General features: G+C 36.9%; 1 protein-coding gene across 7 annotated transcripts in view; it reads right to left on the bottom strand.

The window, feature by feature from the left end:
- KAT6B (lysine acetyltransferase 6B) overlaps positions 1-14,616 on the bottom strand; it is a 125,066-nt gene that overhangs the window by 31,361 nt on the left and 79,089 nt on the right. For all 7 annotated transcript variants that reach the window (XM_068950482.1, XM_009671202.2, XM_009671201.2 and 4 more), the window contains exons 9-12: positions 13,735-13,850; positions 11,551-11,692; positions 8,424-8,585; positions 5,799-5,892 (exon numbers count right to left, since the gene is read on the bottom strand). In XM_068950482.1, the coding sequence (XP_068806583.1) occupies positions 5,799-5,892; positions 8,424-8,585; positions 11,551-11,692; positions 13,735-13,850 (514 nt within the window). The remainder of the gene's footprint in view (positions 1-5,798; positions 5,893-8,423; positions 8,586-11,550; positions 11,693-13,734; positions 13,851-14,616) is intronic.

Genomic DNA, 14,616 nt, shown 5'->3' with positions numbered 1-14,616 from the left:
TGAAAAGTCTAGTGAATGTTGCTACTAGCCTGAGCAGCTTCAAGTAAAGAAGTGGGTCTATCCCACTATTCCCCCAGCTCCCAACTTATAAACAAACATAATGACATTGACCACCTTTATCAAGTGCTCTGAGGTTTACTGATGAAAAGCATGTAGAAGGAAAGATATAACCACTGCTTTCTCTCCATTAAGAATTTAGTTCCCCTTTACTTGTAGAACCAATTTTTTTGTTCCTTTCCTCCCTTGGAAGCTAGCTTTCCTTGCTGTTACACATTAGCTGTTGCACAAATACTGCTCCTGCTGGTACTCTACTGCTCTTCCTGTGAATCAGGAACTGAAGATTTACTCACCTGTTTGACTGCAACAGGAACAGAAATACTTAACCAAGAAAGAGATACTGGATTCAGGCAATAAAATTAGCAAACGATGACATTAAAGGAACCACTTTTTCCTATACCAGGAGAGAACTGTCTAGTTAATATAGAATCGATTGGTCTTTTCTTCAGCCAGACTTGAATTCTCTTTCCCTCTTACGGACTCCTCAGATAACTGAGCTACACATCTCAGAAGGGAACTAGGGGTTAGTGCAAGCTAATGGAAAAAAAATATATGCCCATACCATGATAGCTCTCTGTAATCTTGGAGTGTTTTTATAAGCACATCAGGATCTGTTCAGTCCTATGCTAGACCTCTTACTATACTCCAGACAGAGTGACCTTTTTAAGGCATTAAAGTTGCATACGATAAAAGATACAAAAGGTCAGAAAGTCCGCATTGACTTTTCCAAACATATAAATAAAAACAAAAACCACAAGGAGCCCAAATAGAATCCCAGCATCATTAGAACAGGCTTCCTCTCAGGTAAAAATATCATTTCACAAAGAACAGATAAATCAAATGAAAAGAAGGAATTCTGATGCTGTAGGAAGAGACTGACACACTCAAGTGGACATGAAACACCTTTAAGATAAATAATAAAAGGCTATCAAGGACTTTGCTCCTTGGCATTTAACCCTGTTGTTACTGTGATGCGAACGAACCATCAACATGCTAGCCATTGCTAGCATGGGACAGGTTTATCCTATCGTCACCACATGCAGTCTTCTTCCAGTTGCTGCTGTGCTAGTGCACTGTGGGTGCCTAGCAGGGAGTTTGCAATCCAGTAAACAAACTTGGGGCTGTGGGGAGATGAGTTTTGTGAGGAGGTCTGAAATCAAACAATTGTTTTAAACTTATGGAAATGCTCATTAACCAACTATGAAGTATTGCTATATTCCCTTTTACTGATACTGAATTCTGTGTGTTAGATCTAGAAAATAAAGAAATATTAATTAGATTGTAGTGCCAAACGTTAACAGAAAGTATATGAAGATTATGAATTCTGCAATAGCTCAAATCAAGAAAGTAAAGGAAGAAAGAAGCTTCTTGTATAGAGAAGCTGCTGAAGTTTGTAAAAAGAGCTGGGAGTGCATGGTGATGAACAGCTATAAAACTGCAGCTTCAGTGCTCTCAGTGTTGAGCCACATCAGCATCGCAGGCTGGCCTGATGCAGGACATGTAAAAATCTGCCCAAATGTAAGTATGCATAATTCTTATGCTAGGATTAAGAGCTGTGCATCACTGTGTCCATCTGTAAATCCATCCACAGAGTGAGACAAAGCTAGATTGGGATCTTATGCAAGAAAAGTCTGCTTTCTGGTTTCCTCCTGGATCAACTTAAACTGGACTCTACTTGCCCAAAATTTAATTTGCAGTAAGAACAAGATTCATGCAAAAGTCCATTAATTCTCCCTCAGGTGTATACCATTGCAATCATGATCCAGTCAGCCTCACAGAACACAAAAAAGAAGAAATACAATGAAAACAAAACACTCCAAACCAAACAAGTTTGTGCCTGCTGACTCAGAAACAAATGTTTACAGCATCTTTTACCACAATCTTAAGTACGCCCAAGAAGTTGGGCAACTACCATTGACCCTCTAAAAGACAGTAAGATTATTTAATATACCAGAGCAAATTAAGGTCCCCCATGCCTTTCCAGGAGCTACTTCCATATGTTCATATACATTCCAAATAAAAATTAAGTTCCCTAACTGAAAACTCAGACTGTAGTAAAAGAATACTTAATAAAGCATTTTCAGTATCATCAAAAGGAAGACTCCATGTGAACTACTTTGTAAGTTAATCATGTCTTCAGTAAGACATGCTTCCAGCAAACTGAACAGGTGAATCTAGCTTTGTCTTACAAAGTGAATTTAGCATGATCAAGCAAAATCAAGTCTTTTTTACAAATCAACAGTTCAATCACCTGACACGTATTTAGAACCAAGCTATTTTAAAAATTTTTAACAGCCTAACAAGTACAATCAAAACATAAAAACTTCACTACCAAAAAACCCCAAAGAACATACAGATTACATTTTTTAAAATCACATTTCTATTTAAGTAACTGATTACATATAGATAAAAGCATACATCAAATTTTTGCTTAAGACAATCGGAATAGACGATTCAGGCACTTCACAACACACTTTCTTCTCTCAAAAATTAAACCACCCTTCCTAAAAAATGTTTTTTCACATGTTACATCTCATATTACAGACTCCTGAAGTGATAGAAAACCAGAAAGCATTATGCTAATATCTACAAAGTAGAAAATAACAGTATTTTTAGTCTCTTTCAGAAAGAGAAATATAATTTTAAATGTAGTTCACAAAAAAAAAGTCAAGGAACAGACAACAAACATTTGTTTTTTTGCAAAATAAAATAATTGATTTTTCGCTTTCAAGTTACCAAAAGACCACTGACTCATCAGTAAAGATTTCGTTCTATGAAACCAGTTTGACAGACCAAAGAACGCATCACTTTCTGAACAATAAACAAACAGTGTTTCACTTGGCATGGGGGAGTCAGTTTTGTACCACATGATCTACATTTTTAGACTGCTGATAAAATACAAGATACAAGACTTGTATGTATAGTGGTTTAACACTTGAGTTCCCTCCAGCCTTTCCCACTGTCAAGTTCTAGATAAGCAAAGCAATGTGAGCCATTAACTGCTTGCACATAGGGCTTGAGGCCTTCCCTTCTTAGAAGTTTTCAGAAAATGAAAATTAGAAACCAATCTGCTCAACAGTAAAATCTGTATAATTCTAGTCTAGAAACTGTCCTGGTCACTGTTATTAAGAAAGAGTCAACAAGCTTCAATGAATGCTTTGCAGAACTCAAAAATACTGCAGTTAGATGTGTTACCTACATAATAAATGAATATTTGTCCTTAGCCGGGGAGGGTGAATTTTCAGAATAATTTTATGAGAACATGACGTTCCAAACAATGTCATTTGTAAACATTTTTTTATTATTCTAAACTTGACCTGTGCAAGTCTAAAGGTCTGAGGTTTGGCTGTATGCCATCTTCTCAGGCCAGTTATAGCAGTTATTCTTAGAAGCATCCACATGTGAGCAGAAAGGGTCAAGTGCAAGACTATGGCAGCCAGTTATATTACTGCTTAAGAAGAGGTGGAAATGAAAATAATATTCCAGAAACAGATAAGCAGAATTAGTAATTGATTTTGGATTTTCCTATAATGGTAAATTTTGAGCTCATTAATGTGGATGAGGATATTACTGCCCCATTTAATGCCATTCAGCCTCCATCCTGCAAAAGGATAAAAATACAAACCAAGAAAACAAGACTTGAAGGTTTACCTTCCCTCTACAGCTAGGAAAAACAGCAGCCACGAGCAGTTCTCGTACATACCTTTCATTTAATTTGTTCAACACTCAATATACAATCAGACCTCTCAAGTAACCTCTCAGTTCTTCATTCTGTTGAAAACTGATGTTCTGATTCCCAGTTAGTTAAGGGAAACTGTTCAGAAAACAAAGGGGAATTGTGGAAATGCACCGAGGGACTGATTGCATGCTCAAAGTGGGCAGGCTGTTAGCCCCAGCAGAAGCTAAAGCTGATCTCTAGACCACGTCCAGCACATATACAAGAAAAGAGTACAGGCAGCACCAAATAAGGTTCACATTAAGTGTACTGTTAGGACATGTTGCAAGTCATCACAGAAATCCTGATAATTCAGAGACCCTGATGTACTTCCAGATTTTCACAGGAGAAAAAGAGGGACAGAACACCCTACTGATTCTTCCAGATTAACTAGCATAGCACTCGGTAAAGTAAGAGACTGAGTGGAGATCCAGGAGAGATGCAGAATATCCACAGTATAATATATCTGTATACAGATGCAAAGTAGTTTAAACAAGAAAATACTCCATTTCACTACAATCCAAAAGATCTCCAAGTTCCTTAGCACGTGGAGCATGCAGTTTTAGCTGTGAGGTCTTCTGTGGAATGTAGAAGCTTCAAAACTGAACTGCCACTTCTGTGGACATCACTCTACTGTGAGATCAGTACACAACCAGAACAATGCTCTGTGAGGGTGCTTTATTTGAAAGATACCACAGAGTGGAGAGCAAAGAAAATGCCTAAAAGTACTTACCAGTTATGCCCGGTAAGAGTTCACTATCTCCTTTTACAAGGAGGGATACTAGTCCTCAGATCAGGCCCAATTTTCACCTGTTCTGAAGTCTGTTCTGCAGTTCTAGAAGTATATAGTATTTTTCAGTCTTTCCTAAAATGTTGGAGAATGTTCGCAATTGAACAGCTGTTGTGTTCCACTCCAGTGATGGCTACATTTCAATAGCGGATTAAGTGATCCAAAACCATCCTTACCTCTCTCACAGGGGTATAGTGAAGATTAATCGTTTGTAAAGCCACGGAATGACAAGTATCTTTATTAATTCTAGTGTGGTCATGCTGGGTAAAACACTGCAAGACCCAGAGCTTCAAAACTCTACAGTTACAAATTATCAGTCTTGTCCTGCTGTTATACTGCAATGTATTTTTATTTGCATTTTAATGTTCTTGCATACACCTTCAGGGCAGGAATCCTATTATCTTAACTATCTCTATTATCATATAGGTTTATAGTGCTTTAAAAATCATAAGGAATAGTGAAAATTAGATTCACAATTTCTCTAAACGCATCCAATACACACCAATCCCCTCATCATCCTTTTTCTAAATTACAAAGTTGGATTCAGTAACATTAAGGACATTTATCCAAGATCCTTCCCTACAGAACTTTGTTTGGAGTTTTATTACAGCTTAAAAATGAAAGGTTTGGGGGCAATATGAATGTACATTTAAACAAGTGTTCCTCAGGCTTTCAAATGGGTCAGATATTCAACTCAGCACAGTAAAGCAGCAAGAATATATAGAACTGAGCACCTACACAATTCCGTAACATTTGCCGCTAAGAAAGTGATTTAAAGAAGAAAAAAAGAAATAGAAATATGTTCCTTCTTTGTAACACTTCTTCAGGAAAAAAAAACAGTTCTTCTGCTAAAACAAAATGCAAGTTTAAATGTTAGAATGCAGAGAATGCCTTGGACTAACACCTTCTTAGCTTTAATCACAAATAATTGCCTCTTCTTATACTAATGAGCAGGGCAAAATGGAAAGTAATTTAGACAACTCATTCAGGGTAATAGCTTTGTGAGCTAATATTACTGCTGAGAGATCCATTCTCAATTTCCTAGAGTACAATAACAGAGCATTAGTAAGTTTTTCACTTCAGAGAGCTTTTCTATCCTGTGTAAATATAAATAGAAATACCATTATCTATTGAGAAAAACAACGAAGAAAGTTAAATAAACTTTTATATGTTACAGATTCCTACAACAACCATCAGCCCCCTGAATCACAAGTGTAAATAAAACACTTCACTTACTGAAATCAATGAGAAACCTTCCAAATCCTTGCCTTTGGTATTGGGGCATGATCATTATGCAGGAGACATTGTACTTCTGCTGGCAAAGCTTTTCCTGAGGGAAGGAGAAACAGATCAAGTATGTCAAAGCACTGCTGAAGTGGGCAATTACCTACACCTGCCACTGTCCTTGTAAAATATCCCAGTAAGATAAATGAATGCATGTGGTCAGTACCAAAGCTGAATAATTCCATGTTAATAATCAATTATAAGAAGGAAGTATCAATCAAACATATCTTCAAAAATATTCAGGTTTTATTAATTAGCTACTCAGGACCTTAAAAATTTAATAGATTGCCTAAATGGCATAATGAAGGTTAAGCCTAGTATGGAAGGAGGGGGACAGGAGGAAAAGGGAAATATTTTCATGCTTCACCGATCATTCTGTCAAGGATATACAAGTGGAAATGGAAAATAATAACCATACACATGGTGAAGATATATTTTCTGCAATTGCTACATTAAGTACTTTGTTGGTTTTCACCTGTACTGTGTCTTCTACTTTTGAATGAATACAGTTAGGGGAGGCAAGGGGAAGGAAGGACGGACAGAAGGGAAAAAAAAAAAAAAAAAGAAAAACCCTTGAATTACAGAACAAAGTAGTCATACTTAAAGCATACTAACTTTTTCAAGTTGCTTCTCACCCAAATCCAAAGGAAGGCAAAATGCTCAGAATTCAGAGCTCTTTCAGACAGAAAGGAAGTCATTTATATACATACAATGGAGACAAATATTACGCCGATTGTTTACAACAATGGGAAGAAAAATCTAAACCATGAAGCTGTTCTAACAACATAGCTTAGAGGTTCCTTTATTGATATTAAAAAAAGATATAAGAGAACACTGAAGCCTTATTATCTTTAAAAGATCACACAGAAAATAAAAGTCAGTACTACATAGATTTGAGGGAGACCGAATAAATCAACTAGGAACATACAGGTTAGCATAACTGACAAGAAGCTGGGGAAAACACACAGATAGGCAAGACATCACCTACTAATTTAGCCTCCGTGCCTAAGATGACATCAGATCAGTGATGGACACTGAGAGAACCAAATGCCAATATGCTGGTTTCCAAACATTTCTTCAGCTGTGAGAGCAGGTATTGATGCCATATTTCAGATTTCTTAGTTCCTATGTGTATGATGAAGGCTAAAGCAGTATCTTCTCTGTACAGGCTCAGACTGCTGCTTAGTACTATGCATCCTGGTGATGTATTTGCACTTGAGGAAGAAAAGCCAGAGCGTTTCTGCCAGCAAAAATGCACTCATTGCAGATGCAAAAAAAGGGGGGCCCAACTGAGTAAATCATTGCAGTATTGCAGTGAAATGTAAGGTGATGCTGAAGTATTTTCCTAAGTTTTGCTGAGGAAAAAATTTATGACCACCAGAACTGAAAAATGGACTTGGGGGGGGGAGGGGGGGGAATGGGACAGGACAACAAAACCCATCCTTGCTAAAAAAAAGAATAAAGAGGAAAGGGAGGAAACATTTAAACATCAATAGAGATTCATTTCAACACCTGCAATATCTTAAATAAACCCACTAGAAAATACTTGCCAACAGAGTTCACATGAGTTTGTCTGCCATGTGAACTTCAGATTGACATAAGCTATTTGAAAGTTTAAGGTCAGAGAGAGTGCAAGTTGTGTCTGTAAATCTCACTGTTTAAATCTCAGAAAGGCCCACACCACAGAAATTAATCAGTTCAGGAATACCACTGTATAGTGTACAAGTACTCTGACATAGTTTTTACACTTCTTAATGACTTTATACAAATCACTTCTTGGTGAGACTAGAGGTGAAAAAACACTCAATTTCTGAAAAGTAGAATGCAGGTCATACAGTAACTGTTCATGTGCCAATTCATCTTATGGCAAAATTAACTAACAGAAGCTTTTAAGGCATATCTAATTACACCTCACTGCTATTTTTATTAATGTTTGTCAAGACAGTTCAGAGAAGTATTTTTGTCCATAACTGCAATTATTGCTTTAAAATTCAGAGCAAAACCACAAGAAATAAAGACCTCTACTATAAAAATACACTGTGAAGTTAAAGCTCAAGTTCTTAAGCTTATTGCATTAAGTAACTGGATTAGATTAGACTGCACACAAGAATGAGCAAAGACACACACAGTTGGTCACTTATGTCCAAGTGGCCAACAGCTATTTGCTAGCTTGAACAGCTAGCAGTAAAAGCCTGAATACAGATCAACATCATTTCAAACGCCTAGTGCTTTTACAAGTTAGACTAGGTATACTTCTGCAAAATTTGTAATTTAAAGGGGAGGGGAAAAATAATTTAATTTTCAACTGTACAAGTCACAAAACAACCTGAAAAGAAAAGGCATATAGCTGAATAAGCATATAAATTCTCAATTTCCATTAATCTTTGAGAAAAGAAAGTACTAGTGTATTTGAGATGAATCACATTCCACTTGAGACTTATGAAGAGGATTTGAATTGTTTTGAAATAAAAGTTTTACTTTACTGTTGAAATTGTATGCACAAATATTTAAGTTCATGTATTAAAGGAGAGCGGGAAGAGTTACAAATAATGTTTTGAAAAAGAAACACCTTTTTACCTTAGAGAAATATCCAACTAAATGGCAGCCTTTCTCATCATTTTTTGTAAGGACATAGAAGAGGAATGGTTCAACATCATAATACAAGGTTTTGTGGTCCAGAAAGAGCTTAGCTAACAAACAAAGATTCTGACAATAAATTTTGCTCACATTTCCATCAACCTAGAAAGCAAGACAGATGCAGTTATTTCCCATGCCACCAACATGATAGGACAAAATAGCTTCTTGAATCAACCATACCCTAGAAGGAAACATGAAAAAGATGACGTTACAAAGGAGAAAAAAAAAAAGCTTCAGAAGAGACATGCCCCAGCTTCTTGTTAAGTAAGAAATCTCCAGTCAGTACTAATTACTCTGCATTAGTATCTTCAGAGGATCTGGATTTATTAAACAAAGTAACTTCACCTTTTAATTGTTCAGGTTAGACTTACCTTTCACTTAATTCCTGGAATGAAACAGACACAACTAGCAGACAACAACAAAAGCAAGCTACATTAACTGTGGACTGGCAGTAGGAGGGTGTACACAAAAATAATAATAAAAAGAATAAATCGCATGCTGAATCTTGTAAGACCAGCGAATGGGTTGTCAATTTTGTATTAAATATAGTACTTAGCCTGAAAGTATACCTCTCTTGCACAGTATCATTTTAGCCCCAGTGTAGTATTTTTGCTGTTTAATTGTATTTAAAACCCTACTATAATTAGTCTAGGTATGCTCCTAGTATAAAGGGTCAAGCTGTGACGCAGACAGCTACAAAAAAAATCTGGGCACAGATGCAGATTTCCCAGATTACAATCAGTTACTCCCTGAAATGGAAGGCTCAGAAGCAGTCTTTTTGAAGTAATCTTAATGGAAATATTTGCTTGTACTGATATTCTTTGATAAAGTCGCTACCTGTATTTCATTTACACAGACAGCCAAATGATCTGCACAATCTTGAGAAAGAAACTGTTTTATTCTGTTTCTAGTCACAACCCTAGTTACAACTCTGAGTAAACACCAACCTTTTGGATGTATTTAGGGATTTCAAGGTGACTTAGTGCAGTTGTGTTACTTGGATTAAAGAAAAAATATTTAATGATCAGGTACTGCTACTAAAAGCATCAGAACAAATAAACTTGCATACAGCATTTGAGAACCTACACTAAGCTCTCAACAATTCACTCCATCACCCAGATTTTTCCCCTCCTTTTGCACACTTATTAACAAATGTGCAAATTAAATGAGAATATCAACCCTGTAGAAACTATCACTGGGTAAGCCAAAAGTCTGAAAATCCAAATCCCATAAGTTATTTTCAATGAGAACATTTGTACAGAAATGCAAAAACACCCCTTCAATTCCAGACAAACACATCTTGTTTATCAGTTTTAAATGAGCAAAAAAGTGGAATATAACCTCAAAAGAAAACATTTGTCAAAGTTTCTTGGCTTCAACATAGTAGTAAGCTATGTCAAAGTCTTCTCTCAAATATGTCAGTCACACTCTGAGTAGAAGTACATAAATCTTAAATGCCAAACTCACCTCTGTTTCTCTGGAAAAAACAAAGCATGAAAGGAAACCACATCCCTTTCATTTTGCCAAACAGAAAGTGGATGCACAGAATTCCTTAAAGTATCTACTAGGAATGACATCAACTCATGACAAAATCTCTAGGGTTATCAGAACAACAATTTGAAGCTGGTCTTAGAAATCAAGAACAAAAACTGTCTTTCAGAAGTCTGAAGATAAGTGCTTATTAAGGTGCCTAAAACAGAGGGGACAGGAGGAATGGAGAAAGAGTCTGGACATTCCTTTCCACATGCATCTTATTTTCTGTGTTCCCTCCCTCCCTCACCCCCAGAACTTTCTTTTTTTAATCATTTTTTTTATTCATGGGTTGGCTAATAAAAATAAATTCAACTAGAAAGTAGGATTTGCTTATTATTGCGTGCTGTACAGCTCTTTTAACACCCAGTAATGGAGGAAAAGAGGTTAATTATTTCAGACCAACTAGGATAATCTTGTTTTTTTGACAGGGAAAAAGTTTTAAGCCTGTTTAAGAGTTTTACTGGCAGATCTATAACCTGTAGAAAAACCACCCAAGTGAAGAAGGAAACACAATCCTGATGCTGATAGCTATGCTGAACCAAACAGACCAGCAAAAAATATTTCTACTTTCGTAACTTATTTGTTTGCAATCATGTCCTTACGGATTCTGAATTAGCTCACATAAAGGAATAAGGGGCAGAAAAATACACGTGATGGGAAAACATAGCAAAAAATGAAACCTAGCTGTGGCTTTGAATAATGCAGATTTTTCTTCGAGTTAATGTCGCAAAAACAAGCAAGTGAACCAAGCATTAAGGTCTTTTCTTAAGTTAAGTAATGTCTCCAAAACTGTATCTACCACTACTTGAACAGATAACGGCAATGATCAGGCACGACAGACATTTTTACAATATGAAAATACAAATTACAAGTAGACTCTACGATACCTGAAATTAAAAAGTTAAATATGCACATCTGAACGCTGCTGTTGAGATATAGGGGGCTATGCCCGCAAGGCCAACTCTGGGCTTTCTAAATAAAAGGCAGCTTGTTGTGGCCAGAGTTAGACTGAACCTCCATCATCCAACAACCAGGATGCTTCAGGGTAAGTTTCTCAAACATCCAAAAGGAAGAAAGAACCCTTAGATGCTACATTTAAATTCCTAGAACAATATGCAAACTGCTTTTCTTGTTTTTACATCTTGGAGGTATTTACATTATGTTCACTACTCCCTCTGCACCCAAAACGCTCAAATAGCCAAAACTGAATGGGTGTGAAAGGCACTTTTGCTGTGAAGGGAAAGGCTGCCCAGCTGAAGGGCTTCAGTTGCAGCCCCTATCTAAGGAGCATGCTGCAACAAGAACCTTTAAAGGTTGAGTAACACATAATGTACAAGTGTAGAGAAAGTAACAGTCATGAGAAGAGGGCAGGGTGGAACAGGACAGAGAAGATGGACTTGTTTCTGCAGTATAAGAAGAATCTTCATGGAAGTGTTTAAATATGTTAAAGTTTTCCCCCCACCGTTGGTCTACAGCTGATCTGCAATGTCTGCAAACTGATTATTTTCAAAAATCTAGACTTTGATATACCTACCTCAAATACTGAAAGGTCATTTCTTCTGTAGATTTCATTGGCTGGAGGATGAAACCAGCCACATTTCTTTGAGTGCCTTAACAAAATGTTTTTACTTTTCATGTATTTAAGACAGAATTCACACAGGTAAAGCTTTGGTAGTCTGTATGAAAATTAGAAAGATATTTTATACAAAAAAACAAATGAATCATTTGTTAAATTCTATAAACAAAAAAGTTACCACAAACTGACAAGCCCCTCCCCATTTTAATATAAGGTACCCTGAGTAAATGCTACTTAAGTTAAAAAGAACATTAGAGGGAATGATTAAACATATACATCAGTCGTTAGAAGGGAACATAAAAAAAACAACAAAAATCAGATTCAATCACAGTGAATCTGATTCAACCGAGTTGGACTCTAAGCAACTGTTTGGTGGTCCAGCCTCAGCTAGATGCCAGTTTCATCCCCGCCACCTCACATTTCACCTAAGCTTTTGTCATGGTCTCCACCAAACGAGGCACACTGGAGTCATACCTCAAGTTCCACCCTTTTTCACAATGAGGAAAAAGGAGACACATGACAGGCTACAGGGAATCTCCTTCCCCCTTTAATTTTCCCTATTTTTGATATGGAAGGGGCTAGGAGATATTTCTCTTCCCACTCTCTTCCATATACTTGGATGGGACAGCAGACTGTGGTAGGACTGTCCTCTCCCCGCTACCCTCCAACCAGCCACATTATCACTTTACTCAAGTACAGAAGCCAGTTCGAACAGTTCATATATAGGCAAAAAGTCTCCCTTCCACCCATCTCCATGACAAGAGACAAGACAGATGATTACTCCTCCAAGAAGAATTTAGTTCAGACTGGATGCAGGGTAACCCACAGGCACGATGTTAGATGAAACTGACAAGGGGGTCTAGCTGCCAGAAAAAAAACCTGTTCTTTCAGGAATTTTTAGCTGTCTATTTTTTTTTCATTTTTAAGTTGCTGAAGTAGAAGACTACTGCAGGAAAACAGTTTACTAAAATTAGTTTAATTAGCATACAAATTCTTAGAGCAGAGGCCAAACTATCTGTTCTGACGTTATTGGTACATCTCTGAATCACGTTGAGGTCATAGCACTGGTTTACACTATTTCAGGATTCTAAGAAAACTTATCAAAGTAGCACGAATATTTTATTCCATGATGTAATGCCATTGCATACAGAGGCAAGAATCACACTGCCTCCTACAGATGCCATCCCACTGTTGGCTCATGCTAATGACTATTCAGTATCATACCTCTGTCTGGGATTAATTTACTTGATGGGACATATCTCTCTCTGTCTCATATGACAGAAAATAAGGGGCTATGACAGTGAAATGAAAATATTAACACTGCAGAAGCTCTGTTAATATGATGGAACAGAAACGCTCTGTACTCTTTTTTGGCCCTTGATTTTTATATTATCAATTCACAATATATCCCTCATTCCCACTATACAAAGATGACAGTATCTTGGAATGAAAGGGATGGATAGATAAGGCAGTTTACAGTAACAATATGTATAGGCTTTTTGGAACAGGCCATAGAACTTGGTTGTCCACTGTAGAGAGTGCTCTATGAACATATAGTTCTGCAAATCTCCACATGTGCCATAAATCCAGTGGATTCATAAAGCATATATTCAGCACAAATCAGCAGCGATCTACTGAGCACACATACTAGTTCATGCTCTCTGCCTGACTCAGGTGTCCCAGCAAAGGCAGAGACCAGAACTGGGACACCACTGCCACAAATTGCTCACTTTAATTTTATTTAAAATGTGCAGACTTCTTACTCCCTCAGAACAGAAGTTAACTTCTGGATGACAAACAAGGGTAATTGCTCTGAATGGCTGGAAGTTGGGCATACCTGGTTGCAAACTGTTTAGGAGGGGAAGAGTGAGAAAAAAAAGCATGAAACACTGCAATATTATGCAGGACTAAAAAAAAAGTCAGTGTTTTTAATGCATCTTTGAATAGAATTAGTTAAAGAGAGAAAGAAAGAGAGAGAGAGAGAGAGAGAGAGAGAGAGAGAGAGAGAGAGAGAGAGAGGACTCCTTATCCTCCCTCAAAATTATAAAAGTAAATTCTAAATCTAAATTATTTTTAAAAATAAGTAGACTATAAGATTAGTAAAAATGCCAACAATATATTATGATCTTGACAACTCACTACCTTGCATATTCCTGTGGATAAGGCGAAGAGTACCAGGTCTGGATCTCGTATTTTCCAAACTCAATCACTGAAGGATATCGTCCACTTGTTTCACCAGTGTTTTTACACCCAATTTTCTGTCAGGTGCAATAAAAGCAAAACATTAGTTATAGAACATGCAAAAGGAAAGATGTTTTTTTTTAAAACATCAATTTCAGCCAATGAAGACCTGACAAACTTAGAACATTCAAATTAGTTGCCTATGTTCTTCCAGCCTGGATAGAGAGAGGACAGAATCTGCAGACAGCTAGCTATAAAACATACAACTTCTTTTTTTAAGGTGCCAGGCAAGTAAGAATAAAGTTAAAGAGTAGTGCTTACAAACAAGTGCATGCAAATAGATGTATGGCCCAGCCAAATAAGAAGCACAACTGCCTCAATCCTCCTCTCCTGAAGCATCTAGCAGGAGGATGCTTCTAAAGTCCTAGTTCAAATTCTAATCTGTCCTTTTGTCAAAACAATGAGTGAAAAGGGATCCTTTCTGGAGTTCACAGGTTTTCATCTGATAACAGTCAACAACATACTAAAATATGTTAACCTCAGCTGACAGAAAAGCTGAGCTGATAAGAAAATGATTACTAGATTCTAAAGGGCTGGCTAAATAAAATGAAAGAAGAAACATGGAAAATATTTAAATTAATTGATATCAATTTTAGAAATCTTACCATATAACATTTTTGGACTGCATATGAAAGATAGAAAAGGAAAGAAAGAAAGGGAGCAGGAGGTGGGAACCAGTTCCATTAGCAAATGGAAATACCAGCTAATAAAGAAGTTGGTCTTTAAATGGTTTGCATTTGGTGGTTAACACTCTCTGAATTAAGACCGTATCAAGGTCAATGC

The sequence above is a fragment of the Struthio camelus genome, chromosome 7, assembly GCF_040807025.1.
Source record: "Struthio camelus isolate bStrCam1 chromosome 7, bStrCam1.hap1, whole genome shotgun sequence".
Lineage (NCBI taxonomy): Eukaryota > Metazoa > Chordata > Aves > Struthioniformes > Struthionidae > Struthio > Struthio camelus.
The sequence above is the reverse complement of the archived record's forward strand: the minus strand, read 5'-3'. Positions and strand labels throughout refer to the sequence as shown.